At 53.3% G+C, this 25400-nt stretch overlaps 8 protein-coding genes across 8 annotated transcripts; 2 read left to right on the top strand and 6 right to left on the bottom strand.

Moving 5' to 3' along the window:
* Positions 1–22: 22 nt before the first annotated feature.
* LTS14_002482 (uncharacterized protein) lies at positions 23–1936 on the bottom strand (the record flags this gene model as incomplete). The annotated part of the gene is made up of 2 exons (XM_064835188.1): positions 23–129; positions 166–1936. The coding sequence occupies 2 exons, from the start codon at positions 1934–1936 to the stop codon at positions 23–25; spliced, it is 1878 nt and encodes a 625-aa protein (XP_064697123.1).
* Positions 1937–3546: 1610 nt separating this feature from the next.
* Positions 3547–5870, bottom strand: THS1 (threonyl-tRNA synthetase; the record flags this gene model as incomplete). Its single annotated transcript, XM_064835187.1, has 2 exons — positions 3547–4998; positions 5049–5870. 2 exons carry the CDS (start codon positions 5868–5870, stop codon positions 3547–3549), a joined length of 2274 nt encoding a protein of 757 aa, XP_064697122.1.
* Positions 5871–6245: 375 nt separating this feature from the next.
* Positions 6246–7182, bottom strand: LTS14_002480 (uncharacterized protein; the record flags this gene model as incomplete). Its single annotated transcript, XM_064835186.1, is given in 2 exon segments — positions 6246–7079; positions 7099–7182. The coding sequence occupies 2 exon segments, from the start codon at positions 7180–7182 to the stop codon at positions 6246–6248; spliced, it is 918 nt and encodes a 305-aa protein (XP_064697121.1).
* A 504-nt stretch (positions 7183–7686) lies between these two features.
* Positions 7687–8597, bottom strand: LTS14_002479 (uncharacterized protein; the record flags this gene model as incomplete). The annotated part of the gene is made up of 2 exons (XM_064835185.1): positions 7687–8391; positions 8520–8597. 2 exons carry the CDS (start codon positions 8595–8597, stop codon positions 7687–7689), a joined length of 783 nt encoding a protein of 260 aa, XP_064697120.1.
* Positions 8598–8973: 376 nt separating this feature from the next.
* Positions 8974–10161, bottom strand: LTS14_002478 (uncharacterized protein; the record flags this gene model as incomplete). The annotated part of the gene is made up of 1 exon (XM_064835184.1): positions 8974–10161. The coding sequence occupies one exon, from the start codon at positions 10159–10161 to the stop codon at positions 8974–8976; it is 1188 nt and encodes a 395-aa protein (XP_064697119.1).
* A 2183-nt stretch (positions 10162–12344) lies between these two features.
* Positions 12345–14114, bottom strand: LTS14_002477 (uncharacterized protein; the record flags this gene model as incomplete). Its single annotated transcript, XM_064835183.1, has 3 exons — positions 12345–13063; positions 13114–13922; positions 13975–14114. 3 exons carry the CDS (start codon positions 14112–14114, stop codon positions 12345–12347), a joined length of 1668 nt encoding a protein of 555 aa, XP_064697118.1.
* Positions 14115–16731: 2617 nt separating this feature from the next.
* FKS1 (1,3-beta-D-glucan synthase) lies at positions 16732–22598 on the top strand (the record flags this gene model as incomplete). The annotated part of the gene is made up of 2 exons (XM_064835182.1): positions 16732–22226; positions 22280–22598. 2 exons carry the CDS (start codon positions 16732–16734, stop codon positions 22596–22598), a joined length of 5814 nt encoding a protein of 1937 aa, XP_064697117.1.
* A 754-nt stretch (positions 22599–23352) lies between these two features.
* On the top strand, positions 23353–25232 carry LTS14_002475 (uncharacterized protein; the record flags this gene model as incomplete). The annotated part of the gene is made up of 2 exons (XM_064835181.1): positions 23353–23392; positions 23461–25232. The coding sequence occupies 2 exons, from the start codon at positions 23353–23355 to the stop codon at positions 25230–25232; spliced, it is 1812 nt and encodes a 603-aa protein (XP_064697116.1).
* Positions 25233–25400: the final 168 nt, after the last annotated feature.

Here is a 25400-nt window from a genome sequence, read left to right as displayed (position 1 = left end):
CATTGTCCAAATCATGCACCTCTTAACGCTGAAGGAAGTATAGATGCGCGCATAGAACCATAGATAGGTCATGGAGATAGTTGACGAGGTCATACGGGTCAATGGTCGTTTGGTCGGCTTCGTGAAGTCCTGCAGTGTGTTGGTTGTACTAAGCCAACGGCATACCAGCAGCTCGTCGTTCAAAGCGTGTCGCCCAGCCCTTGACAGCAAAGCAGATCAACTGCCATGCCATAATAAGCCCGGTCAACCCCATAGTGACGGTGAAAACGGTCATGGCGTCCAGTCCATTCGACTCGATAGCCCACACCGTATCATGCGCACTCATCATAAACATCAATCCACCACTAGTCAAACAGAAAGCCGCCACGAGCTCCGTCGGCGGCCTGGCCGGGAAATGCGAGGTCGGCGGCTTGAGGTATAGAATCACATAAGTAGCAGCACGTGCGAGCGCAAAAGCGAAGAACAGCGTTCCCCACTGCGCATGCATCATCGTGCTGACCATACTCTTCTGCTGATGCGCCGACATCATGATCCCCAACAGCATTATGACAAGAGCCGGCATGGGATTGAGCGGCAATTGATACGTCTTCGGCTCCTGCCAAAGCTCATCCGGCACATCGGCGGGAGCGGCTGCGCGGTCAAAGCGGGAGGCGTCTACAAGCTGCGAATCCTTGCTCTTCTGCAGCACTACACTCGTGCTCATCATTTCCCTAATCCAAGCCGAATCGATGAGCATCCCTAGCATCCCGCCGCCGAAGAACAGGAAAGTGATGCTCACGTGCTCGAAGTCCTGTGGCGACCATTCGCCGCCTGCGTTGTTCAGGTGTTCGAGGAAGACATTGCTGGCGCCATAGAGCCAGATGACGAAGGACTCGGTGAACTCTGCTGAGGGCATGCGGGTCTTCCAGCGCGCGACGAGGTGTTGTTGGGGTCGGATGTTCCAGGCCCAGCCGAATTCCGAGAAGGCGCCCATCCAGCGGCCGAGTGTCAGGACCCCGTACCACAAGAAGATGCCGCCTTTGACGAAGTGCGCTGCGATGGAGAAGGCTTCCCACTTCCGTGAGATGCCGCCGTAGACGACGAATCCTGTGCATATAGCTCCGAATCCAAGCAGTAACAAGAGCTTCTCCAGGACGATCTGGGAAGCGCGGGCCACAGTCGAGACCCGAGGTGTAGAGAAGCGTTGCATGTGTCTCGACAGAAAGCGATTCACTCTATTGTTGCCCAAGAAGCCTCGACGCTGGGGTTCCTCATCGTCTTCGTGGTCGCCCCGCTCGTCGCTATGGCTAGGTTGTTCAGAATCCTCCGGCTTCTGATGGATAGAGTCGGAGCTGTCGTGTCTCGAGCTACCCATGCCTGAGTCTCCCGACCATCGTACTGGCGTTGTCGGTGTCTGGACGCTGTAGTTCTGCAGCATGCTATAACGTCCCATGTTCTGGGACGACAGCCTGTGTCCACCATCGTGCTTGCTCTTGTGCTCGCTGTATGCAGTATACAGGCATAAGAATGTCCAAAACATCGTTACCGAGGTCACCACCCAGCCACCAGGCGAATGCGTATCGCCCTTGTACAAGTTCGGTGTTGCATGGTTGTAGACGAAACCCGTGAGGACGCCGACTCCATTCAAAGCGTGGAACAGGATCTGAGCTGGCAGATGAAATCGTGACCGAGCTATGCTTAGCATTAGTGCCATCGGCATCGTGATGACCCAGGCGGAGATCATAAGTGCGATATGTGCCACCATCCAGCCTCCGCAGCTCTCATGTCTGAAGTAGCTGGGGTAGCCGTCCGACCACGAGGTGTAGTTTGCATCGTCGGCAGAGGTCACGCCCATGTGCTCCATGGTCTCATGTAGGTCGCCATGGCCAGCTACCAATGGCAGCGCCCCGAGGAGGAGCGCTGCTGTCGCTACGGGTACAGCGAGCTTCTTCTGCATTTGTGTTCGCTACCAGCGGAGATGATAGCAGACTGCTTCCAGTATTCAGGTGATCTATAGAAAGCTCCTTCTGGACTAGGGTATCGTTGTGTTGGTAGTCTGAAGATACTGTCCAGGTCGATCGTAGCATATGCTCCTCGTCCAGCCTCCAGGTAAAATGTTTCAATATGTTCTCCCGTGTACGGAACGAAATGTTTGACAGGCAACAAGGCAAGAATAAGGACAACGTGGAACAACCAGAGAGCCAGAAGAGTATGCGAATAAGAGCGCTGCTTACCTGTCGATGACTGAACCCGACTGCCCATACCAGTGCTGAAGGAGGGAGCCATAGCCAGGCCCCTCCAGCACCGCCGATTGGACGACATATGTCAGCAGTCTGTCAGAGCAACAGCAGTTCCTCACAAATGCCTCCAATGACGCATGTGACGAGAAGTTATCCGCAAGATTGAGGTTTCTGTACAGTAGTGAGAGCTTCGGTAAGGTAGTGATGCGATGCAAAGCGAATGCAAGGATCTGCAAGCGCGCCCGCCGTGAGCCGCTTGGCAAGGCTGGATCCACCTTTCCGCTTGCCGCCGAGGGATTCTGAGGGCTGCTGACGATACAGATGCCATACCATTTCTCACCTTGAGCAGATATTGGACGAATGAGCTGCTCGTGGTCGAGACACGCGCCAAGTTGTTGCGTGATGCGTGCATAACCATTAATGCATAGCTCAGCTGCGGTGAGATGCGATTTGGGAAGCCTTGGTGGCAGATGACAACAGGAAGAAGCTTTCGACAAGACGGTACCGGAAACTTCGGACGACCGAACGCTGTACTGTGGAATCGCATAGTGTTCGCATCGGACTTGGAACTCGGTCGGATATCTTTATAATCCCGTAAGCAGCCGACCAATCGACATCTGATTGGAGGATCCGTCTGGCATGCCCTGAACCCCAAGACTTACGGATGGTCAGGCGACGATGCGAACGCGAAAAGGTCATATGAGTGCCAGCCTCAAAACATAAGGCTGAATGTGTGTGCTGTGAGTTGAGGTATGCATACAGCTCTCCGGACTGCCGAGCTAGCGAATACCGTCTACACCCACGCCGCATCACATTTATAGAGTGTACGATCCGCGGCATGTGGATGCGGTCGTCTGACTTTCGGGTCAGTCTCCATCACGACTTGGCATATCATGCTCTTGGGAGCGAAGTAGTAGTGCATCGAGATGCTCCGGCATTACTAAAGCAATGGCACTGTTGCTCGAGGTCTGTAGGTCAAGAAGACTCGCCAGCCTCGATTCAGTCGTACGAAACAGTCTTGATATACAGTCTTACATGATGTCCGTCGGAGCGGACTTGACCATTAAATCCGCTCGTCAGCTCGCAAAGGCTTGCTTACGGCAGGCAAAGAGTCATAGCACTGCAAGTAAGTGATAGGTGAGAATGCGAGTTCGTTTTGGGTAGGCTGACTAGCCAAGATCGAGCAGACACGGATCAAATGTTCGGCCATCATCGCTACCTTGCTGTAGGCCAGGCCATGGCATGTCTTGTTCCCGCATACCAGCGGAGCGCAACGACAACGCCTCCTACTCGCTGATAATGCATCTGTTCCTGTGCTTTCGCCATCTCAAAGCTCAGACAAACTACTACTCAACAGCCTCCTGTCCCTCAACGCCCCCAGCTTCCTAATCGCCTCATCAACCGGGATCAACTCTCCCAACTTCTGCGTCTCAGGATCATCCCGGTTTCTAATGTTGACACTCCTCTTCTCCTTCTCCTGCGCGCCTACCACAAAAATGAAGTTGTACTGTTGCAGCTGCCCAGTGCGGATCTTCTTCTGCAAAGTATTGCCCGTAATATCAATATCCGCGTGCATGCGTTCCGCTCGGAACAAGGCCTGAAGTTCGAGCACGTAGTCGTTGGCCGAGACCATGACGGGCACGATGAGAATTTGACGAGGCGAGAGCCAGAAGGGCCACTTACCGCCGAAGTGCTCGCAGAGGATGGCGATGAAGCGTTCGAAACTGCCGTAGATGGCGCGGTGGATCATGACCGGGCGGGCACACCCGGGTGTAAGTTCGCGCCGGAATTTGTCTTCGTCCTTTTTGACCGCGCTTGAATCTGGTTCAGCGGGAGGTGCGCTACGGATAACGAGCTTGTCTTTTTGTTCCGCTTCTGATGTACCGTCCGCGGCTTTGGGCTTGTCTGCTGCTGTCTCGCCATTGACTTGCTCCCGTGGACCAGCTTGCTCTTCTGTCCGAAACTCGAGGTTGAATTGTTGCGGTAGCTGGAAGTCGAGCTGGATCGTGGCGCATTGGAACTCACGCCTCAGCGCATCAGAGATTGTAACATCGATCTTTGGCCCGTAAAAGGCACCGTCGCCAGGATTGAGCTCCCACTTTGTGCCGGTCTGCTCCTTGAACTCATCCAGCGCCTTGGTAAGGGATTCTTCCGCTCTTCTCCAGGTAGCCTCGTCACCAAGATGGTTCTCTGGCATAGTAGATAGCTTCATACGGAAAGTAAAGCCGAAGAGTCCGTATGTAGACTTCAGCAGGTCGAAGAGACCCTTGATTTCCTGCTCGATCTGACTCTCCATGCAAAATATGTGGGTGTCGTCCTGCACGAAACGACGTACGCGAGTCATACCAGTAAGTGCTCCAGATGCCTCATTTCGATGCAGAACGCCGAACTCAGCCATACGTATGGGTAACTCGCGGTAGCTGCGCTCACGGTGACCGAAAAGCAGGGCATGGCCTGGACAATTCATTGGCTTCAGCGCCCACGCTTCCTTCTCGACGTCAAAGGTGAACATGTCGTCCTTGTAGTGCTGCCAGTGACCAGACTGTTTCCACAGAGAGGAGTTGTACATGTTTGGTGATTGTACTTCTTGATACTCGCGCTTCCAGTACTCTTGTCGCAGGTTGGCCATTAGTGCGTTATAGATGACCATACCGCGTGGCAAGAAGAACGCCGAACCAGGGGACATCTCGTGGAAGAAGAAGAGTTCTTGCTCTTGGCCGATCTTGCGATGATCGCGTTTCGCGGCTTCTTCGAGCATGTGCTTGTGCTCGTCGAGTGACTATAAAAATTTTAGCGATACCTCGAAAGTATTTGTCACTTCGTGCTCACCTTCTTGTCCGGGAATGAGACACCGTAGATACGCTGCAGACTGTCGTTCTTCGCATCACCAAGGAAGTAGCTGGCAGAGTTCTTCATGACCTCAAAGGCCTTTATTCGACCAGTATTTGGTACGTGTGGCCCCCTGCACAGATCGATGAGTGGACCACACCTATACACAGTCGTGGAAGTGCCGTCCGCAATCTTATCCTTGATGATATGCTGCTTGTACTTATTGTACGCAAACATCTCCAGCAAATCCTCCTTGCTGATCTCGAGTCGTTCGAACGGCTGCTTCTCCTTGATTGCCTTCTCGGCGATCTGCTTCAGAGGCTTGTAGTCCGCCGCAGTAACCGCAGCTTGCTCGGGAAGCGCCATCTCGTAATAGAACCCATCTTCGACGGGCGGCCCAATACACAATGCGCAACCCCATCTCCTCTCCGCTGCCTCGCCGAGGATATGTGCACTACTATGCCAGAAAACCTTCTTGCCCTCGGGATGCTCAAAGTCCAGCAACTCGAGCTTGCAGCTCTTCTCAAGCGGCCGCTCAAGATCCCATAGCTCGCCATCCACCTGTGCAATTACTGTGCGTTCGAATAAGGATTTCGAAATCTCACGTGCGATTCCCGCGGGTGTGATCTCCCAGCTTTTGCCCTGCTTCGATGAGCCATTGGCTAATGTGATTTCGATGTCCTCACGCGGCTGCTTCGCCACCCACTCCTCTCGCTCGGCTTTCCTCTTGTCGAAGAGGGCGTTCCTGGATGCGAAGAAAGATGGTGGTGGGGTCAACTCGAGGGGTCCTGCAGGGGCTGCGTCCTTGTCTTTGGGAGCCATTGTCGCGTGTGTCCGTATGGTCAGGAAGGGTGTGAAATGGTATACTGCTTTGTGTATCTTTGCAATGGGTTTTTCTCTCGCCAGCGACCGCCAGGTGGTGACTCGCCAAAGCATCCGTCAAATTGTGAGTCAAGAGCTACATAACATAATTCGTGACTGCCTCAAGATCGCGCTTGCGCACAGACGTTTCGGGCCACCTACAAAAGCGCCACTGTTTCAGGTCGCTGGGGGCAAGCACGACCACAACTGTGGCGACGTTGTGGCGAAGTGACATGTATACATTATAGATGATGTTCGTATGGTCATCAACACTGCAACAAAGCCTACCAACACCGTGCTAAATAAAATTCCTGGGTATCATAGTGTAATCCGCAATCACAATTTCGCCTTCAACGGATCCTCGTCAAAGAAGCTGTCGACCAGGACAGCAACACCGTCCTCTCCACTTCCTGCCTCAAGTAATATCTCCTGGCAGTCCTCATCGGCCACTCCATTCGCGTACTGAACCACCACGAACTCAATCGCCTGCTGCCCAAGGACCACCATTGGCGCATGCCATGTACCAGCACCATAAGTGACAGCTTGATCACCCCTCGCAATGAAAGCCCGCATGTTCCCAAGATCAGGCAAACCAGGTCCCTTCGGCGTGGGTGCATCGGACCAAGAACCTGTAGGCGTAGTGCTCGGTGTATGATCATTCGTGAACAGATTGGGTCGTGCCCCGAGTAATCTCTCCTTCAAGCTCGTCTTCCTCTGTGGTGCTGGCACAGGATACACCGGTTCCATCTTATCACTCTGGTCGCCCTTTCTCGAGCTGAGAGGCAGCGTCGGAGCAACAATGACAAGATAGCAAGTCTTCTGATCCCTCCCGTCCAGGCCCGTAGGCACAAAAGTCTGCGGCGTGAAAGGATGTCTCTCCAATACGCCCACCTTGAACACCTCCCTCCCGTTCATCGAATCCAATCTTCGTGGCGAACAGACGAACATGTTCATCACGACCTTCGCAGCCTCCTTACTCCGCCCCATCCCATACCAGTTCTGCATCTTCGTAATATCCAGCCATTTCTTTGCCGAACCTTGATTCGCTACCGCGCACTCGAGTCTCGGTGCTCCGCCATGAGAAGCAGGATTCTGGACCACGGAGCCGAAAGGTGAGAATGTTGCTGGCGTAAGGTCTTCAACGCGAATGGTGCGGTTCGAGGCGGATATCTTGGGAGCCATTGCGCACAAAATATCTTCGAATTGCGGCTTTGACGATGAGCCAGAGATTGCCGCACGTCGGTAGAGAGCCTTCTGAGGGGTCTTTGCCCATATTGAAGAAGAGGGGAAGAAATGGTTCACTTGGATTCGAAGGCCTGATGGCGGGGCAGGGCGGAATTTTGACTGGCATGTGAAAGGCTTCAAGGCGTTTCACGTCATCTCACCTCATCGCATCGAAGCATTGATAATCTCTTACACCACAGATTGCAAAGCAAAAGTCCTTTATGACTGATCTCGAGTGTACTGGGGCCAAACGACTGCCAGGACGCCGTTAGTGAGATTAGTGAACAATCATGGCTGGGAGGGAGAAAATCACTGATCAGCAATCAACGGCTGGTATGGACTACCATACAATACACCAAAGTGAAGGAGAAGCAGCTGAGGCTTGATCCGTGAGATGGTACGGAGCTCATACCAGAAGAAAGAGCGACTATCCCCGATTGACCTCATTTTGTACCCGGTGAGTGAAGGTTTGGTTTTACATTTCCGACAAACAGACAGTACTTCACCAGGGCGTCCTGTGTATCCAACAGCAACGTCCCACAGCGCTGCAATCCTACAGCTCCTCTGTGCTCTGTGCCACCATCCTACTCTCCCTCGCCTCCAATTTCCTCACGTCGCCTTTCCTGTGCGACATTGGTCTCCCATCTCTGCTTACATCACTGCCCCTACCATTCACATTCCCATTGCCATTGCCATGTCCAAAGGATGGCCTGGGCGGTGAACCACCAGGACTATCAATCACGTCTGCTGCCGCGACAAAAGGCTTCTTCACCGTCGTCAGGTCCAAACCATTGACGCTGGCTCGTCGCATCTGGATCTCTGCAGGCGCGGACATTGGCCGCGTGTTGACCTGGGTCTCCAAACTACTATCGTTTCTGCTAGGGGTGGCTAAAGCGGCAGGGCGTCGATGCCAGAACCACATCAATACGATGGCGGTCAGAGAGAACAGCGCAGCGACTCCCAATCCTGCACCCAGTCCTGCTCTGGCGTTAGGATTGAGCTGCTGCGGATTCTGCAGTGTACTGCTACCAAGAGCCGGAGGTGAAGTCGGGAAGATAGTCGTTGTTGCGACCGCCGCGTCGAGCGTTCCACATTGCACCGATCGACATGCGTTGAAGAGTGGTGAACTGATATCCGTGCCGTTTGATAAGCAGTTGAGTTGCCATTGGAAGCAGGTGAAAGATGGCAGGGTGTAGAGGTAGGCGGTGATGTTCGGTGTTTGGGTGTTGGCACATGTGCATGAGCATTCGAGTGCGTTCTTTGATGATCAGTAGAGCACGAGTGATCGACGAGTAGGATGCGTACGGGATCGCAGGAATTGTATACGATAGGTCCGCAAAGCTGCGAGCAAGTATTCACCTGGTATGTACACCATGAATTTCGTACCGACAAGGGCACGCCATTCGGATCGATGTAATGCTGACTGCCGCTGTTCATGTAATTGTAGCCTTGCTCTTGAGACATGGCGGCTGATAGTAGTGTCGTGAGGAAGAGTAATAGCATTGTGGGTGTCTTGGACGTACGCATACTGCCATACAGCTCTACATACCTCGTCCGATATCATGCTTGACAGGAAAGCTATCAAGAAGTCGACCTCTCGTCATCGTGCGTACACGATATCATAATATGCACGAGCACATTTCTTCCGTCGCATGAAAAAGGCATACGTTCTCGCCGCATACAGCTCAACCATGCATTGCCCGCTGTCTTGTGCAACGCATGAAGTCAGAGACACCACGTGCTCTGCTCATGGCAGATGAGAACGTGCAATTGCACAACACAGTGCTCGCTCCGCTTTCGACGTTCATGGGCGTCCAGCTAATTGTTGGTCGTGCACACGTTAGTCGATGTAGACATGCCACCCATACAACTTCCCGAACCACTTTCTCGCAAGACGCGCACCAGCTGCCGTTGGTTGACTGAACGCCACATCCTCTTTTCCCCTCAATTTCTCCAGTGGTTCGCATGTCGCGTCTGTTAAACATACAGCAGTGTCATTCTGCTTCGCGACCACTTCTCCTTGCCTGTCCACGACCTGCACGACCACTTTCTTGTCTACTCGCTCATCATGATGCTTGACCGCAGTATCGAGTAACGCGACAGCAATGCCCTGTCCGCGGTGCGTTGGTGACGTCCAGATCCGCGCTATGCCAATCTTGGCTCCGTCGCTCGTTCGTGAGAGCTCAATGGGATGTTTCGCTGCCTCCAGCTCCGCTTTCTCTGCAGCTTGTCTGCGTGCCTGAAGTGTCGAAAGAGCGGAGCCATTACCAGGACATGCTCCCTTCTTCGCCTCCCGCCGAGCTGCGTCTCGCTCGACCACTCTTCTTGCCTCCTTTATCCTCTCAATGAGCATCAAACCTATGCACTTCGTCTTGCGGATATACATATACGCCCTATAACGAGGTTCCGACGTCCGTCCTACGTGACCGTCTTCATTTTTGTATCCCCAGACATCCTCCTCGGAGATCGGCACCGCTCCCAAGTCCCTCTGTGCAATCTGTAGCACCGCCTGTGCCCTCCTCTTCCGCGGTGCAGTGTCATAGCAATACACTGTAAATATCCTGTCTTCCTTTGCAACACCGTCAAAGATCGTCCCTACCGGCGCTTTTTGCACAAAGTCCTTGCCAACATCGTATCCTTCAGTACTCTGCTTATGGTGCTTGTCATGGAGCTTGCGATCTTCTGCTGATGACCGGACATACTCCATACCGCACAGTTTGCATTTCTGTTGCACTTTTTGACCCAGGCTGATCTGCATCTGGCTTAATGGCTTACTCTCTGCCGTCTGAGCGACCTTCTTCGTAGGTCGCATATTATCATCGATATCCGCCAATGCTTTCCGCTTGCCTAAGACCGAGAAGGCGCTGATGGCAGGTCTTGTTGGTGTGGTTGTGTTGTTCTTCTGCTGCTCCCACGGGAATCCTGGTGGTGATGATGGCGGGCTTGATATTTGCGCTGGCTCGTCTGAGAAGATACCATTGTCGTGTGAAGGCGTGCTCGGCGGTACGCTGTCGTCAGAGGATGTCATGTTGTCGACCATACGTGAAGGAGAGTATAATGTGTCTCATCAAAGAGACGCGAACCAGACGCGTCAAAAGTTGAGCTGTTTCGTCATACCTCGGCTTCGGAAGTCGAGCTTAGGGTTAGGGTTTGGGTAACTTCTCTGGGCAGTGAAGAGGAAGCGTCGACTCTTGTCACGACAGCGCTCCAACAACTGCCCATACATGTACCTTCCGTGTCAAAATGTCGGCGCTGATCGATACGTGATGTCTCCACCCACAATTATGACCGAGGGATTCGGATACGACCGGTGCTATGAAGGCCTTGTCGTTCCATTGAGTCGTTGGTTTGTGCTGTTGACTTTACATCAGCAGTGTCGACCGACGGGCAGAGGCAACGACCCAATATGGCGACCACATTGGACTCCCAGTAATCAGACCGCATTGATGGTGGCTTGCATACTCTCGCGTGGTATCGTGCGGAAGCTGTTCGGCGACGTCGCCACCATTCAAAAGCTACAAGACTGGACGACACACCCAAATAGCGTTCGCTACCCACCTCGTGCATGAAGCCTATGCCATCTTGTCCTTACGGACCATATCCGAGGCTCTCTATACGCAACTACATCTTCGTACACAGATGCCATACTCGACGACCCGAGTCCCCGCGGCGATATCGCACTCCCATTCCAGCAACGACCAGGTCCCCCTCTCCGTTCTAAATTCCCACAAGTGACTACTCGCGTTGCCGAACATCACTGCGATCGGGTACTCATTGGTAGGAGTCGTGCGTAGTCAGCTGCGATATCCGTGAGAGATAATGCCTGTCTCGGTCACGGCGCATTCCTGCCTCGCATTCTGCCACATATATCGATGGTCTGTGTGTATAGCGATATGTGCGGCCTTTTGTAAGTTGCGCATCCCAATGATCACAGAAGTCGAGCCGATCTACATCAGTCGACCTGCACACGACCTACTCTTTCGGAGGCTGTGTAGACCTATGGACAGAGACCCCAGGGCACAGCGCATTCCTTGATCCAGCTATAGATCTGGAGCTTGTTGACATGGAGTGCCAGGATCTCAAATTACTTCTGGATAGGCCTGAACACGAATATATCACGAGAGGCTTTTGATATCCGTGCACAAAGGTGTCGAATGGAGAGAACGTACGGGGGAACCTCGGCACCAGATCTTAACGAATATAATCTACATGACCTGCCACCGAAAATTAAAGCCAGCCGCTAAGGATCGTCTCAGGCGATCCACCACTCTCCTTAGCTCAGCTGGAAGAGCGCAAGACTGTAATTGCTTATTCACAACCATCTTGAGGCCCCGTGTTCGAGTAAGCCACTCTTCACCAACGACGACCACCACGTGACCATCAGCTGACCTGGTACAAAAAGTCCACGGAGGGGAGACTTCTATCCTTCCAGAAGCATAGCTTCTAATGATCATTTTCTTTTGCTTTTGCAAATCTATAGTACAAAGGTTCGTCTGGACGAGGCCCAGAAAAGATCGACCTGCTGGTCAAATTTCGTGACCGGGGAACCCGCCAGCGGAATCACTCTACATGACTACTTCAATCGGGGTTTGATTCTTGACATCTGCATCTCCTTAGCATGATCATCGTTGTCATCCGACTTTGTTTTGATCGCGGTGAATGTGACAATCGTCTTGCACACGAGGACCGAAGTTGATGCTATGTATGATCGAAACTTCGATTTGGAGACGAGAGTTAATATACGGGAAAGCTGTAATATGGATATGAATGAATACATAGAGCCAACCTCCGTCTGTCGGACACCGGCAACTCTACGCTGGTAGCAGGCTGGTTGGTCTTGCTTTTAAGAGACTCTATGGGTGTACATCCCCCAGGACCCTGCCTGCGTACAGATCTCATGAGACTCCTGGTATTTAGTACGCTTCAGCACTTCGGGGGCGAAACAACGATTGAGGCCATGACGAAACGAGATAAGCATTTCACTGTACATGCCGCTAAAGCTGATGGTAGAACACAATAACGAAAGCCACACCAGACCTCCACGAAGTCGATCATTAAAGCCAATGCTTGTAAATGCTACGCAGATTTGGCAATAATCATTCCAACATCCTCGGCAACGGCGGACATTCGCCAATGCTTGACTTGGAAACGCCGCAAATGCTGACTCCGCTGTTGTCCAATTCGCTTCTACTCGATATCTTCTTCCTACGCTTACAAGAAGATCATGCCCATGCCAGAAACAGCGGCCATCGTGACGATGAAAGCCATTGGCAAGAGACCGGTCTCCATGGATGGGACGCCGATCATGCCAGCGGCGGCCTTGCTGCTCGATGCAGAGCCGCTGCCGCTGGAACCAGAGCTACCGCCAGCCGCACCAGTGCCGGAAGGCTGGCTGGTCACGGTACCAGTACCGGCGGTACCGGCCTGGTTGAGAAGAGTCTGGCAAGCACCGGCAGCGCTGGAAGTTGGCTTGGTAGTAGCAGAGCCGCCGAAGCTGCAGGCAGATGCAACGGCAGACTGGCCAACGTAGTACTGGTTGAAGGCGTACGCGAGCTGCTCGGTGCTGTTGCACATGCCGTACGCGCCGTAGGTGCCAGTGGAGGCATTGTGGGAGATACCAGCACAGATGCTGCCGCCGTAGCCGCAGACCTGGCCGAAGAGGGTGCCGTAGGCATCAGCGCTTGCACCGGACGCAACGACACAGCCGAGCGAGTTGTACATGCAGCTGCAGAGCTGCTGGTTCGGGCTTGGTGGGAGGGGCGTGGCAGCCGCAGCCCATTTAGCATCCTGAGATGGGCATGCTGCTGCAGAGTTGGTCGGGCTGTAGCTGGCCATTGCGACTCCAGAGACAGTCACGTTGCTAAGCTGCTGCTTCAAGTTGTCGAAGTCCTGGTTGGTGGTAACGGTGTTGCCGCTTACAGATACGAGGCCTACGCGAGATTAGTATAAGAATAGAGTGAGAGCACCAAGTTTGACATACCGTAATCGTTGGCCTCCTGGAAGTACATGTACACAATACCACCAGACCAGACACCGTTCATCTCAGGCCCGTAGAGAGTGGAGACATCGGTGAAGGTACGGGGCTCAACTTTGTTGCAACCGTACTCGGCAAAGAATGCAGGGACGGAGTAGGTGGAGAACTCCTTGGTGCGGACATCGTAGCCAGAGGTGGTGTAAGAAGAATCACCACACCACGAGTAGATGTTGTAACCCCAGAAATCAATGGCATCAGCGGTGTCACCACAGTTGAAGTAGTCGGCCATGTCAACACGAATGTCAGCATCGTCGTTGGTCGCGTAGCCGACACCAATCGTGCGGTAGCCCTTGCTCTTGATGTATGCCTTGGTGTCACGGACGGCAGCCTTAACGAACGCGCTAGCATCGGTGTTGTTTGGTGCGTTGGAGACTTCGTTGCCAGCAAAGAAGCCGAGGGTGTTGGTGAAGTTGGCGAGGTTGTCGACGACAGCAGTGTAGCGGGCGTAGAGCTGATCGTTCCATGCTGGGTCGTTGCGGTCAATTGACTCGGCGGGAGAGGACAAGTCGGAGATAACATAGATGCCAGCGTTGGCCAACGCGTTCATGCATTGTGAGTGGTCCTTTGTAGGATCAATGGCGTACACACGGATGGTGTTGGTATTGAGCTGTTGAAGATATGGAATATCTCGCGAGCAGCTGGAGAAGTCTGCCAAAGGGTCGGTGTAGCTGTTGCTGGTAGTGCCCGAGGCCGTGGTCGAGCCTGATGTGCCATTGCCGTTGTAGTCCTGCTGGTACGCAACGCCCTTGATATAGCTTAGTTCATGTCAGCATTCGCCTCGGATTCAAGCATTTGCGCCTCGCCTACAATTGTGTGCCGTTTGTTTTGTAGAAGAACTTGGAGCCCTTGATGACAATGGGGTCAACGGCGGCAGATGCAGTGCTCATGAACAGCGAAGTGGCTGCAATGGCAACCGCAGTCGCGGACGCCGCGCCGAATCCTCGCATCTTGGCTCTTGGTTGTGTGTGAAGCTATGCGCTATGCAAATACTGATCGTGTTGTCCCAAAAGCTGCTGCTGCTGATATCAGGAATGGAAGTGATGCGCGCCCGAACCAAAGCGAATGGTCCCTGCTGAATGAGTGTACGAAGAAACTGCTTGTGACGGCTTGTGAAGATCAAGCAATCACGAAGAAGGAACAGGATGACAAAGGTGGAAGTGAGAGACAGAGAGATGCCGTGGCAAAGATGGTTGCGTGTTTGGGCCGACGACTCTGGAGCTTCTCGCGCAGCAGGCCAGGAGAAACAGCCCGCCAAGCGTGACCCCGAAACGGAAAGGGCCTTTACGGGTGACGCGTCCCTTAACCGCCAGATCCAATTCGTGCATTCGTGCACTCTACTTTCGCTTGCGTGGCAGTAGGATTGAAGATCATCTACATTATTATTTGATTGCCTGTACTGTACAGTGTACTGGCGTGTCCGTCGGGATTTCAAGATGGACGACTGCTTGTAAACATATGCCAGGTCGAAATGACCTGACATACACTACACAATAATCTGCATGCAAGACCGGCAATGCATCACATCCCGCACTGCAGCCGGTTGCCTCTGAGACTGCATACAGGTCACGTGTGTATTGCGAGACAGCATCAATGAGCTTGGCCATGATTGGGTGGCGAAGCTCTAATTCGAGACGCATGGGTCCTCCAACGCCACCCGCCAAGTTCAACGCTCTTTCGGTGGGCCATCGCCCATCTATCGGTTGCTCGGAAGACAAGAGACGAGACTACGCAATGTTCGAGGAAGTTACTACTGCGGTCAGCAGATCAACGGTAATGATGATGGATCATAGCATCCGGCCATTCCGTGGGAAGACAGTACTGTCTGATGCGCAATGGTATGAACAGCATACTGATGGGGTCGAATGCAGGCAGGACAGCACTTCTTACTGACTTCCGGAAGCTCACAGCTGAGGACGACTCCCGTTCGACCTCAGCTGTTTGTTAGAGCATTTGTTGATATACAGGCGTTGAGCGTACGAAGCAACGCAATGGTGGTGGGAACTGTATCTGTATTGGCTGAGTTCGGTGGCAAGCTACTGCAGGTACAGCGGACGTAGTACTGCCGATGGATGTATTGTTGGAAGCTCCCCGGCGTTTCTTGTTTGTTGATGATGAGGCCTTGAATTTGTTACACACAGGCAGAACGATGCGCGATGCTGGAAGTGTAGCCTCGTGGTTGATGGCCAGACTGCTGTCGACGACTGAGATCGTTCGCGCGTTCATGCCTATGTGTCTCAGATTCACCCGCCATACTCCTCATGCATACGCCATACGGTGATCAAATTCGAAACGAGGGCATACTATAGTAACATGAACTGTGATATAGCAGCTGCCTTCTTATCTCCGATGTCATCTGTCACCCAAACCGGCTAAACGTGGGTGGCGTTGCGATTTTTACTTCCCTGTGTGTGATAGTCCTCGTACAAGGCAGGCAGTGAGACGTGATTCAAGGCGTCTTGGTCTTGCCACATGCACACATTGACAGACAAAAATAGTGAGCAGTCTATGTAGCTTGCCACTCGGGCAAAAGATCGCTCAGAGTGACAGCTACAGACGCGGTCCAGTCCGAATGTCGCAAAAGATCAGTCTATAGAATCATCAATACAATCAGAGTTGGGGTGTTTTAAGCACTAGGTTAAACATACAAGGTCCCCCTGCTGAGTGGGTGAGAGACGGTTGCCGTCTAGCGCGTAAAGAAGCTGCAGGCGGCGGTGCATCGACGAACCAGCGTTTGAGGCCGGTAGTGAGCAGACCTCCGCGCAATCCAAGATTCCCTCCACAGGTGAAATCTGCCCTGGGCGGACGGGCTGTGCCCCTTTCGCTCGCCGCTCATCAGAAATCATCGTCTCGTTACGCACGCCTCTAGTTTCGTTCTTGACATCTGCGTCCTCTTTCCCTCCAAATCGACGGCTCGAAAAGTAGTGAGTGCTGCGCAGACGACGTTCGTTTGTTTTTGTTGTTGTTGCTGCTGCAGAGGAGAAGCATAAACCCGCAAGTACGACCGGGGCCTGTATCGCAACTCCGCCAATCAGAATTCGCCGGGCTAGTTTCTCTCAGGAGACGCATTGGCTGAGTCGGTCGTATCCAACGCGCGTTCACTCAGCAACGATTCTTGCCCTTCGACACACCAGCCACGACCTTTACCATTACACACCGCAGCGGCGACACTCGTTCCCTTGTGTTGCTGATTACTGCAGCACGCACGTGTGAGACTATTCAGTAGTGAAGGGACGTGGTTTCCAGATTTGGCTTACCCACGGACACGCTCGCTTTCCCGCCAGGAAAATCAACACGCCCACGGCAAAGCATCTCTGCACCACCTCCACCATCGCCTTCGCATCTGGCACGGCGATATCACAAGTCGTCCAACCCACCGTCCAGATTTCTTACATCTGATGGTCAATAACTGAGTCGGTACGTGCAATCGTGACTTCCTTCACGGTAACTTGAGCGTGTGGTCGCAAGACGCGGCCGTCATCACGAATCTGCCACAACCACCAGCAGCATTTCACGGACAGCAGCTGACAACCTCTCTCACCAGTAATCTCTAATACACGCCCAGCCATGGCGCACCAGCAGCAACCCCCGCAGCAAGGTGGCTATGACGAGGGTTATGGCCAGCACCAGGGTGAGCAGCACCAAGGTGGCGACGGTTATTACCACGATGAACAGCAGTCGTACTACGACCAGCCTGGCTACGGCCACGGCCACGGTCAACAGGACGGCTACTACGACGATAATGGCTACTACCAGGCCGGTCCTGAGGGCTATGCTCAAGATGGCTATTACGAGGCTGGCCAACAAGGATACCAAGACGAGTACTACAATGACCAGTACTACGATCAGGGTCAGCAACAAGGTCAATACCAGCAGCAGCAGCAGCAGCAGGGCCGTGGCTACAGTCAGCGCAAGGGACGTCGTGGCCACGATTCTGAGGAGGACTCCGAGACTTTCTCCGACTTCACAATGAGGTCAGACATGGCAAGAGCAGCGGAGATGGACTATTACGGTCGTGGCGACGAGCGTTACAACTCGTACGGCGAAGGTCAAGGCGGCCGAGGATACCGCCCACCTTCATCCCAGGTCTCCTACGGTGGCAACCGCTCTTCTGGTGCATCTACGCCTGTCTACGGCATGGACTACACAAGCGCTCTTCCCGCTGGTCAGCGATCGAGGGAGCCATACCCAGCCTGGACCTCTGATGCCCAGATCCCACTGTCAAAGGAGGAGATCGAGGACATCTTCCTTGACCTCACAGCAAAATTTGGTTTCCAGCGTGACAGCATGCGCAACATGTTCGATCATCTGATGACTCTTCTCGATTCTCGTGCCTCCCGCATGTCGCCAAACCAGGCTCTTCTCTCGCTGCACGCGGATTACATTGGTGGCGAGAATGCCAACTTCCGAAGATGGTACTTTGCCGCTCACCTCGATCTCGATGATGCCGTTGGATTTGCCAACATGAAGCTCGGCAAGGCAAACCGCGCCACGCGAAAGGCTCGTAAGGCTGCGAAGAAGAAGAACGCGGATCCTCAGAATGAAGAACAGACTCTCGAAAGTCTCGAAGGAGATAACAGCTTGGAGGCCGCAGAGTATCGATGGAAGACACGCATGAACCGCATGTCTCAGCACGATCGTGTCCGCCAAGTGGCGCTATACTTGCTCTGCTGGGGTGAGGCCAATCAGGTGCGCTTCATGCCCGAAGTGCTCTGCTTCCTTTTCAAGTGCGCGGACGACTTCTTGCACTCTCCGGCCTGTCAGAACCGTGTGGAGCCAGTTGAGGAATTCACCTACCTCAACAACTGCATCACCCCTCTGTACAACTACTGCAGAGATCAAGGTTACGAGATCTTCGACGGCAAATACGTGCGCAAAGAGCGTGACCACCAAAAGGTCATTGGGTACGATGACATGAATCAGCTCTTCTGGTACCCAGAGGGCATTGAGCGGATCTCCTTTGAGGATAAGACCCGCTTGGTCGATCTGCCACCTGCGGAGCGTTTCGAGCGCCTCAAGGATGTTGTTTGGAAGAAGGCCTTCTTCAAGACTTACCGAGAGACTCGCTCGTGGTTCCACATGTTGACCAATTTCAACCGCATCTGGGTCATCCACGTGGTCGTCTACTGGTTCTACACTGCATTCAACTCGCCTACGCTCTACACCAAGAACTACCAGCAGCAGGTTAACAACCAGCCGCACGTGCCTGTTCACTGGTCGGCTGTCGCTCTCGGTGGTACGCTCGCCTGTATCATCCAGATTCTCGCTACTCTGGTAGAATGGCTCTACGTTCCTCGACGTTGGGCTGGTGCCCAGCACTTGACTCGCCGTCTCATGCTCCTCATCGGGATGTTCGTCATCAACGTCGCGCCCGCAGTTTACATTTTTGGTGTTCAGCAGACTGGCAAGATTGCGCTCATCCTTGGTATCGTCCAATTCCTGATTGCTCTGGCGACATTCTTCTTTTTCGCTATTATGCCACTCGGCGGCCTCTTCGGCAGCTACCTGAACGGCAAGAAGCGTCAGTACGTCGCCAGTCAGACATTCACAGCCAGCTTCCCGCGCCTCAAGGGCAACGACATGTGGATGTCCTATGGTCTTTGGGCTCTTGTCTTCGGTGCCAAGCTGACCGAGTCCTACTTCTTCTTGACGCTGTCGCTGCGTGATCCTATCCGCATTCTCTCCACAATGCAGATTCAGCACTGCGTCGGAGACAAGTTGATCGGTACCGTTCTCTGCTACAAGCAGCCCATCGTCCTTCTCATCCTCATGTACTTCACGGATCTGATCCTGTTCTTCTTGGATACCTACCTCTGGTACATCATCTGGAACTGCGTCTTCTCCGTGGCTAGGTCGTTTTACCTCGGTGTATCTATCTGGACACCATGGAGGAACATCTTCTCCCGCCTGCCAAAGCGTATCTACTCCAAGATTCTGGCAACCACCGACATGGAGATCAAGTACAAGCCCAAGGTGCTTATCTCGCAGATTTGGAACGCCATTGTCATCTCCATGTACCGCGAGCACTTGCTTGCCATCGACCACGTCCAGAAGCTGCTGTACCACCAGGTGCCGTCTGAGCAGGAAGGCAAGCGCACGCTCCGCGCGCCGACGTTCTTCGTGTCACAGGAAGATCACTCATTCAAGACCGAGTTCTTCCCTTCCATGTCCGAAGCTGAGCGCCGTATCTCCTTCTTCGCCCAGTCGCTCTCGACACCAATTCCAGAGCCGCTGCCCGTCGACAATATGCCTACGTTCACCGTCCTCATTCCTCACTACAGCGAGAAGATCTTGCTCTCACTTCGCGAGATCATTCGCGAGGATGAGCCATACTCTCGCGTCACCATGTTGGAGTACCTCAAGCAGCTTCATCCTCATGAATGGGACTGCTTCGTCAAGGACACCAAGATCTTGGCCGATGAGACTTCTCAGTTCAACGGCGACTTCGAGAAGAACGAGAAGGATACCGCAAAGAGCAAGATCGACGATCTTCCGTTCTATTGCATTGGTTTCAAATCCGCTGCACCGGAGTATACTCTCCGCACTCGTATCTGGGCTTCCCTCCGCTCGCAGACACTTTACCGCACGATCTCTGGTTTCATGAACTACAGCCGCGCCATCAAGCTTCTGTACCGTGTCGAGAACCCTGAAGTCGTCCAGATGTTTGGTGGCAACTCCGACAAGCTTGAGCGCGAGCTCGAACGCATGGCTCGCCGCAAGTTCAAGATCTGTGTGTCCATGCAACGTTATTCCAAGTTCTCCAAGGAAGAGCGCGAGAACGCTGAGTTCCTGCTCCGTGCCTACCCCGACCTGCAGATTGCGTACCTGGATGAGGAGCCGCCGACTGCTGAGGGTGAAGATCCAAGAATCTATTCCGCACTCATTGACGGTCACTCCGAGATCATGGAGAACGGCATGCGTCGCCCCAAGTTCAGGATCATGCTTTCTGGCAACCCCATCTTAGGCGACGGCAAGTCTGACAACCAGAACCACAGTGTCATCTTCTACCGTGGTGAATACATTCAACTCATCGACGCCAACCAGGACAATTACCTTGAGGAGTGCTTGAAGATTCGATCCGTCCTCGCTGAGTTCGAGGAGATGACCACCGACAACGTCTCGCCCTACACTCCCGGCCTGCCACCAACCAACTTCAACCCTGTCGCCATTCTCGGTGCTCGTGAATACATTTTCTCTGAGAACATCGGTATCCTCGGTGACGTCGCTGCTGGAAAGGAACAGACATTCGGTACCCTCTTCGCACGTACGCTGGCTCAGATTGGCGGCAAGCTTCATTATGGTCACCCCGATTTCCTGAACGGCATCTTCATGACCACTCGTGGTGGTGTCTCGAAAGCTCAGAAGGGTCTGCACTTGAACGAGGACATCTTTGCCGGTATGACTGCTCTTCTTCGTGGTGGCCGCATCAAGCATTGCGAATACTACCAGTGTGGCAAGGGTCGTGACTTGGGTTTCGGCTCCATTCTCAACTTCACCACCAAGATCGGAACTGGTATGGGCGAGCAGATGTTGTCTCGCGAGTACTACTACTTGGGCACGCAGCTCCCTCTGGACCGCTTCCTCTCGTTCTACTACGCTCACCCGGGTTTCCACATCAACAACTTGTTCATCATGTTGTCGGTGCAGCTTTTCATGTGGTGTTTGGTCAACTTGGGCGCTCTTCGCCATGAGACCATCACCTGCTACTACAACCACAACGTGCCAATCACGGACCCTCTGTTCCCGACAGGCTGCGTCAACGTCGTTCCTATTATGAACTGGGTGGAACGCTGCATTGTCTCGATCTTCATCGTGTTCTTCATCTCCTTCATCCCTCTTACGGTGCAGGAGTTGACGGAGCGTGGTTTCTGGCGCGCGGCAACCCGTTTGGCCAAGCATTTCGGCTCACTTTCGCCTCTCTTCGAGGTGTTCGTCTGTCAGATCTACGCCTACTCGCTCCAGCAGGATCTGTCCTTCGGCGGTGCTCGCTACATCGGTACTGGACGTGGTTTCGCCACTGCCCGCATGCCATTCGGTGTCCTGTACTCGCGATTCGCTTCTCCATCCATCTACTTGGGCGCTCGTCTCCTGATGATGTTGCTCTTTGGCACGATGACGGTCTGGGGCTACTGGCTCCTCTGGTTCTGGGTATCTATCACCGCGCTCTGCATTTCGCCGTTCTTGTTCAACCCTCACCAGTTCTCGTGGTCTGACTTCTTCATCGACTACCGCGAATTCCTGCGCTGGTTGTCCAGAGGCAACACCAAGGCTCACTCCGCTTCTTGGATCGGATTCGTTCGTCTCTCGCGTACCCGTCTCACTGGTTTCAAGCGCAAGGCCCTCGGCGAGCCATCAGCCAAACTCTCTGGTGACACACCGCGAGCCAAGTTCACCAATGTGTTCTTTAGTGAGATCGTCGGCCCACTTGTCTTGGTCGCTGCCACATTGATCCCTTACTTGTACATCAACTCCGGTACTGGTGTCGTTCAGGCCAACCAGCCTTCTGGTGTTCAGGTCGCGCCTACGAATTCACTCATCCGTATTGGTATCATCGCATTCGGCCCCATTGCCGTGAACGCTGGTGTCGCCATTGGCTTCTTCGGCATGGCTTGCTGCATGGGTCCAGTACTTAGCATGTGCTGCAAGAAGTTCGGCGCTGTCCTTGCCGCTATCGCCCACGGCATCGCCGTCATCATGCTCCTGGCTTTCTTCGAGGTCCTGTTCTTCTTGGAAGGCTGGAGCTTTGTCAAGACCGTGCTGGGCATGATCGCAGTTGTCGCCATTCAGCGCTTTGTCTTCAAGCTCATCATTGCTCTGGCTCTGACGAGAGAGTTCCGCGCCGATACTTCCAACATAGCATGGTGGACCGGCAAGTGGTACGCGCTTGGATGGCACACACTCACCCAGCCTGGCCGTGAGTTCCTGTGTAAGATTACTGAGATGGGCTTCTTCGCTGCGGACTTCGTGCTCGGACACATGCTCTTGTTCTTCATGCTGCCGGTCATCTTGGTGCCATACATCGACAAGTTCCACTCGGTTATGCTCTTCTGGCTAAGACCAAGGTATGTTTCACGTTGCACACTCTAATTCTCATCCAATACTGACTCCTCCGTAGCCGTCAAATCCGCCCACCAATCTACTCGCTCAAGCAGTCTCGTCTTCGGAAGCGCCGTGTCGTCCGCTACGCCATCATGTACTTCAGCATGTTCGTGCTTTTCTTGGTGCTGATCGTTGGACCCATCATCGCCAGCAGATTCGTCAACTTCAAGATCAGCATCATGGATCTGCAACAACCATCCAACTGGTACAATAACGACACTCTTGGCACAAGTCAAACCGGTACCGCTCTCGGTGGTGCTGCGGCTACGAGCGCCGGCGCCGTGGGCGCTAGCTCGACTGGCCTCAAGAGGGCGATGTTCTACTACGACTCATAGATTACGGCTTCGACGTACCCACAATCAGCTCGGACCACCATATACCTTCATTGCACTGGTGGAGCAAACCAGAATGTCTTTCAACGACCTTGTATCAACAGCATCAAACGTCAATCTGTGGCGTGTAATGAAGAGGCTGTAATTTTCTACTTTGACTTGCGTTGCATCTACACTCGGCGCAATAACCACAACTTGTCACATTACTTCCGAATTTTCTGGTGCGGAAGGACTTTGACGGGAGACTTTGACATGCCTAAGGCAGTGGCTGCAGGCAATCGTCGTACATATTCAGTTCAAGCTTGAGCGGGCTCTGTTGAGATGGCGCATTTGGCTGGGACATGGGTAGATGGTTTTTTGGGTATATAGTATGGTGTGAATGCAATCTTCCATCATTATCCAGTCAGTGTCCCGCATCGTTGACTTATACGCTCAGGCAACCATTGCTTGCTTACGAACATCGACGCAGATGAGCCCTTCAGTCGCAAGCTTTGTCGACGCCGCTCATGCACTGCCCAACCCGTAAGATTTGTAGAGCTGAGTGAGATCGGTCATTGGTACGCCTTAAATCTAGGCCCCACCATCGAGCCGTAGATCCCTTCTCCTTCAACAGACTATGCATGTCAGCCGCAGCTGCTGGGGCGAGTGGAAGTCCAATGGTCTGGGTAGTAGCAATGCCTGGAGTAGGCACATATGTCATGAGCGCATCTCGGCTGCCTCTGCTTGATGGCCCTTTACCCATACCACATCACCAATCATGGCTCACGAGGAAGAAGTTGTGGAAGTAGTCATCGTGGGTGGAGGCAGGTCACGCATATCAAGCCAGAAGACAGATCATCGTTGTCCACTAACACGTTTCCGTCAGGCTGGTCAGGTATTGCGGCGGCCAAGGCGTATTTGCAATGCGCTCCGGACACAAACCTGCTCGTGCTTGATGCGAATCAAAGCATTGGTGGCACCTGGGCCGAAGAACGTCTGTACGAGGGTCTTCGCAGCAACAACCTGAGAGGCACTTTCGAGTATCCAGACTACCCGCTCCACGATGGCTTTGGCGTCAAGGAAGGCGAGTACCTTCCCGGGCCTGTCTTGCACCAGTATATCACCGAGTATGCCAAACACTTCAATGTGTACGATAAAATCCAGTTCCAGTCACGAGCCACTTGTGCCTCGAGAGTCAAAGGCGAGAAACGCCGTGGATGGCAAATCAGTGTGCAAACTCCGAAGGGAGAGTACACCATCTTCACGGCGAAGCTAATCGTCGCGACTGGCTTGACCTCACAACCCCAGAAAATGTATATTAGGGGCCAAGAGGTGTTCAATGCGCCACTCACCAACACAGCCAAGTTGGCTACAGATGGCCGGAAAGTGAAGGATGATCCTAACGTCCGGCGAGTCACTGTATTTGGAGGTGGCAAGTCGGCTTACGACGCTGTGTATATGTTCGCCAGCGCTGGCAAGGAAGTCGATTGGATCATTCGCAAAAGCGGTCACGGTCCAACATGGATGGGCTTGTCGAACGTCGTGATCGGGTCACTTGGTAAATTCTGGGTAGAGACGTTAGTCACGAGGCGTATCATCGCATGGATGAGTCCATGCCTATGGGGCGATGGAGACGGGAGTGGTTGGTGGAGAAGTCTCCTTCATGAGACCTGGCTTGGACGTAAAGTCGTGGACATGTTCTGGTGGAAATTGGGCTCCGACATACTCGAGCAAGCTGGATATAACAACGATCCTAGTCTGGAGACGTTGCGTCCTGATTGCTCAGTGTTTGAGACCGCGACCTCGATTGCCATACTGAATTATCCAACCGATATTCTTGACCTCGTGAGGAGCGCGAGAATTAAGGTGCACCGGAAGGATCTTGATCATCTTGATGACCATGGCGTACACTCCAAGGACGGCACATACGTAGCATCCGATGCGTTTGTGGCTAGCACAGGCTGGAGCTTTAAGCCAGCTATCGACTTCTCCGACAAGCATCTGCACAGTGAGCTCGGCATACCGTCGATTGATCTCACCAAAGTCCAACAGGATTTCTGGCGCGGCCTTGACAGCAAGGCAGATGCCGAAGTGTTTTCGAGATGGCCCAAACTCAAAGAGCTTAATCGACCAGCTTGTGCCGACAACGATGGTTTAGCGAACCCGTTCGACGAGATTGACCCAAACATCACTCCACGAGATTATACTCCCTGGCGTCTCTACCGCTCTCTCGCCCCACCGGGCCTTGCAGCTGAAGGGGACAGGAGTCTGACCTTTGCAGGATACAGCCTCAATTTTACAGGGCACATTCGGAACGAGATCGCAGGCCTATGGATATGGGCATACATGAACGACAAACTCTCCATCGATCCCTGTCGAGACGTGGCAGATATATGTTATGATGCAGCATTGCTGCAGCGTTTCTGCTACAGGAGAGCACCATGGGGATTTGGCCGCAGATTTCCCGATTTCGTGTTCGATGCTGTGCCTTGGAACGATCTTCTGCTGAAAGATCTCGGTCTCAGTGGTACAAGGAAGGGCGGTAGCTGGTATAGAGAATGCTTTGAGCCATATAGCGTGGCAGACTATCGCGGCATCACAGCAGAGTGGCTGGCCAAGAACAAGCTCTCACAGAACAAATATGAAAGCTCGCAGTAGCAAGCCACAATGACGATGAGAGTCAGGTTGAAGATGAGGGATCAATCATCAGCGAAGCATCTGACCCAAGAGGCTACATAGATAATGTTCGCTTTTACAGATATCTTCCATTCATGTAAGTCATCCATAAATGTACAATGACTGTCCGGCGCCGAATCGCCGAAGCCA

The sequence above is a fragment of the Recurvomyces mirabilis genome (genome assembly GCF_035927965.1).
Source record: "Recurvomyces mirabilis strain CCFEE 5264 chromosome Unknown scaffold_5, whole genome shotgun sequence".
Taxonomy (NCBI): domain Eukaryota; kingdom Fungi; phylum Ascomycota; class Dothideomycetes; order Mycosphaerellales; family Teratosphaeriaceae; genus Recurvomyces; species Recurvomyces mirabilis.
Note: the sequence above shows the minus strand (reverse complement) of the source record. Positions and strands in the feature narration are given on the sequence as shown.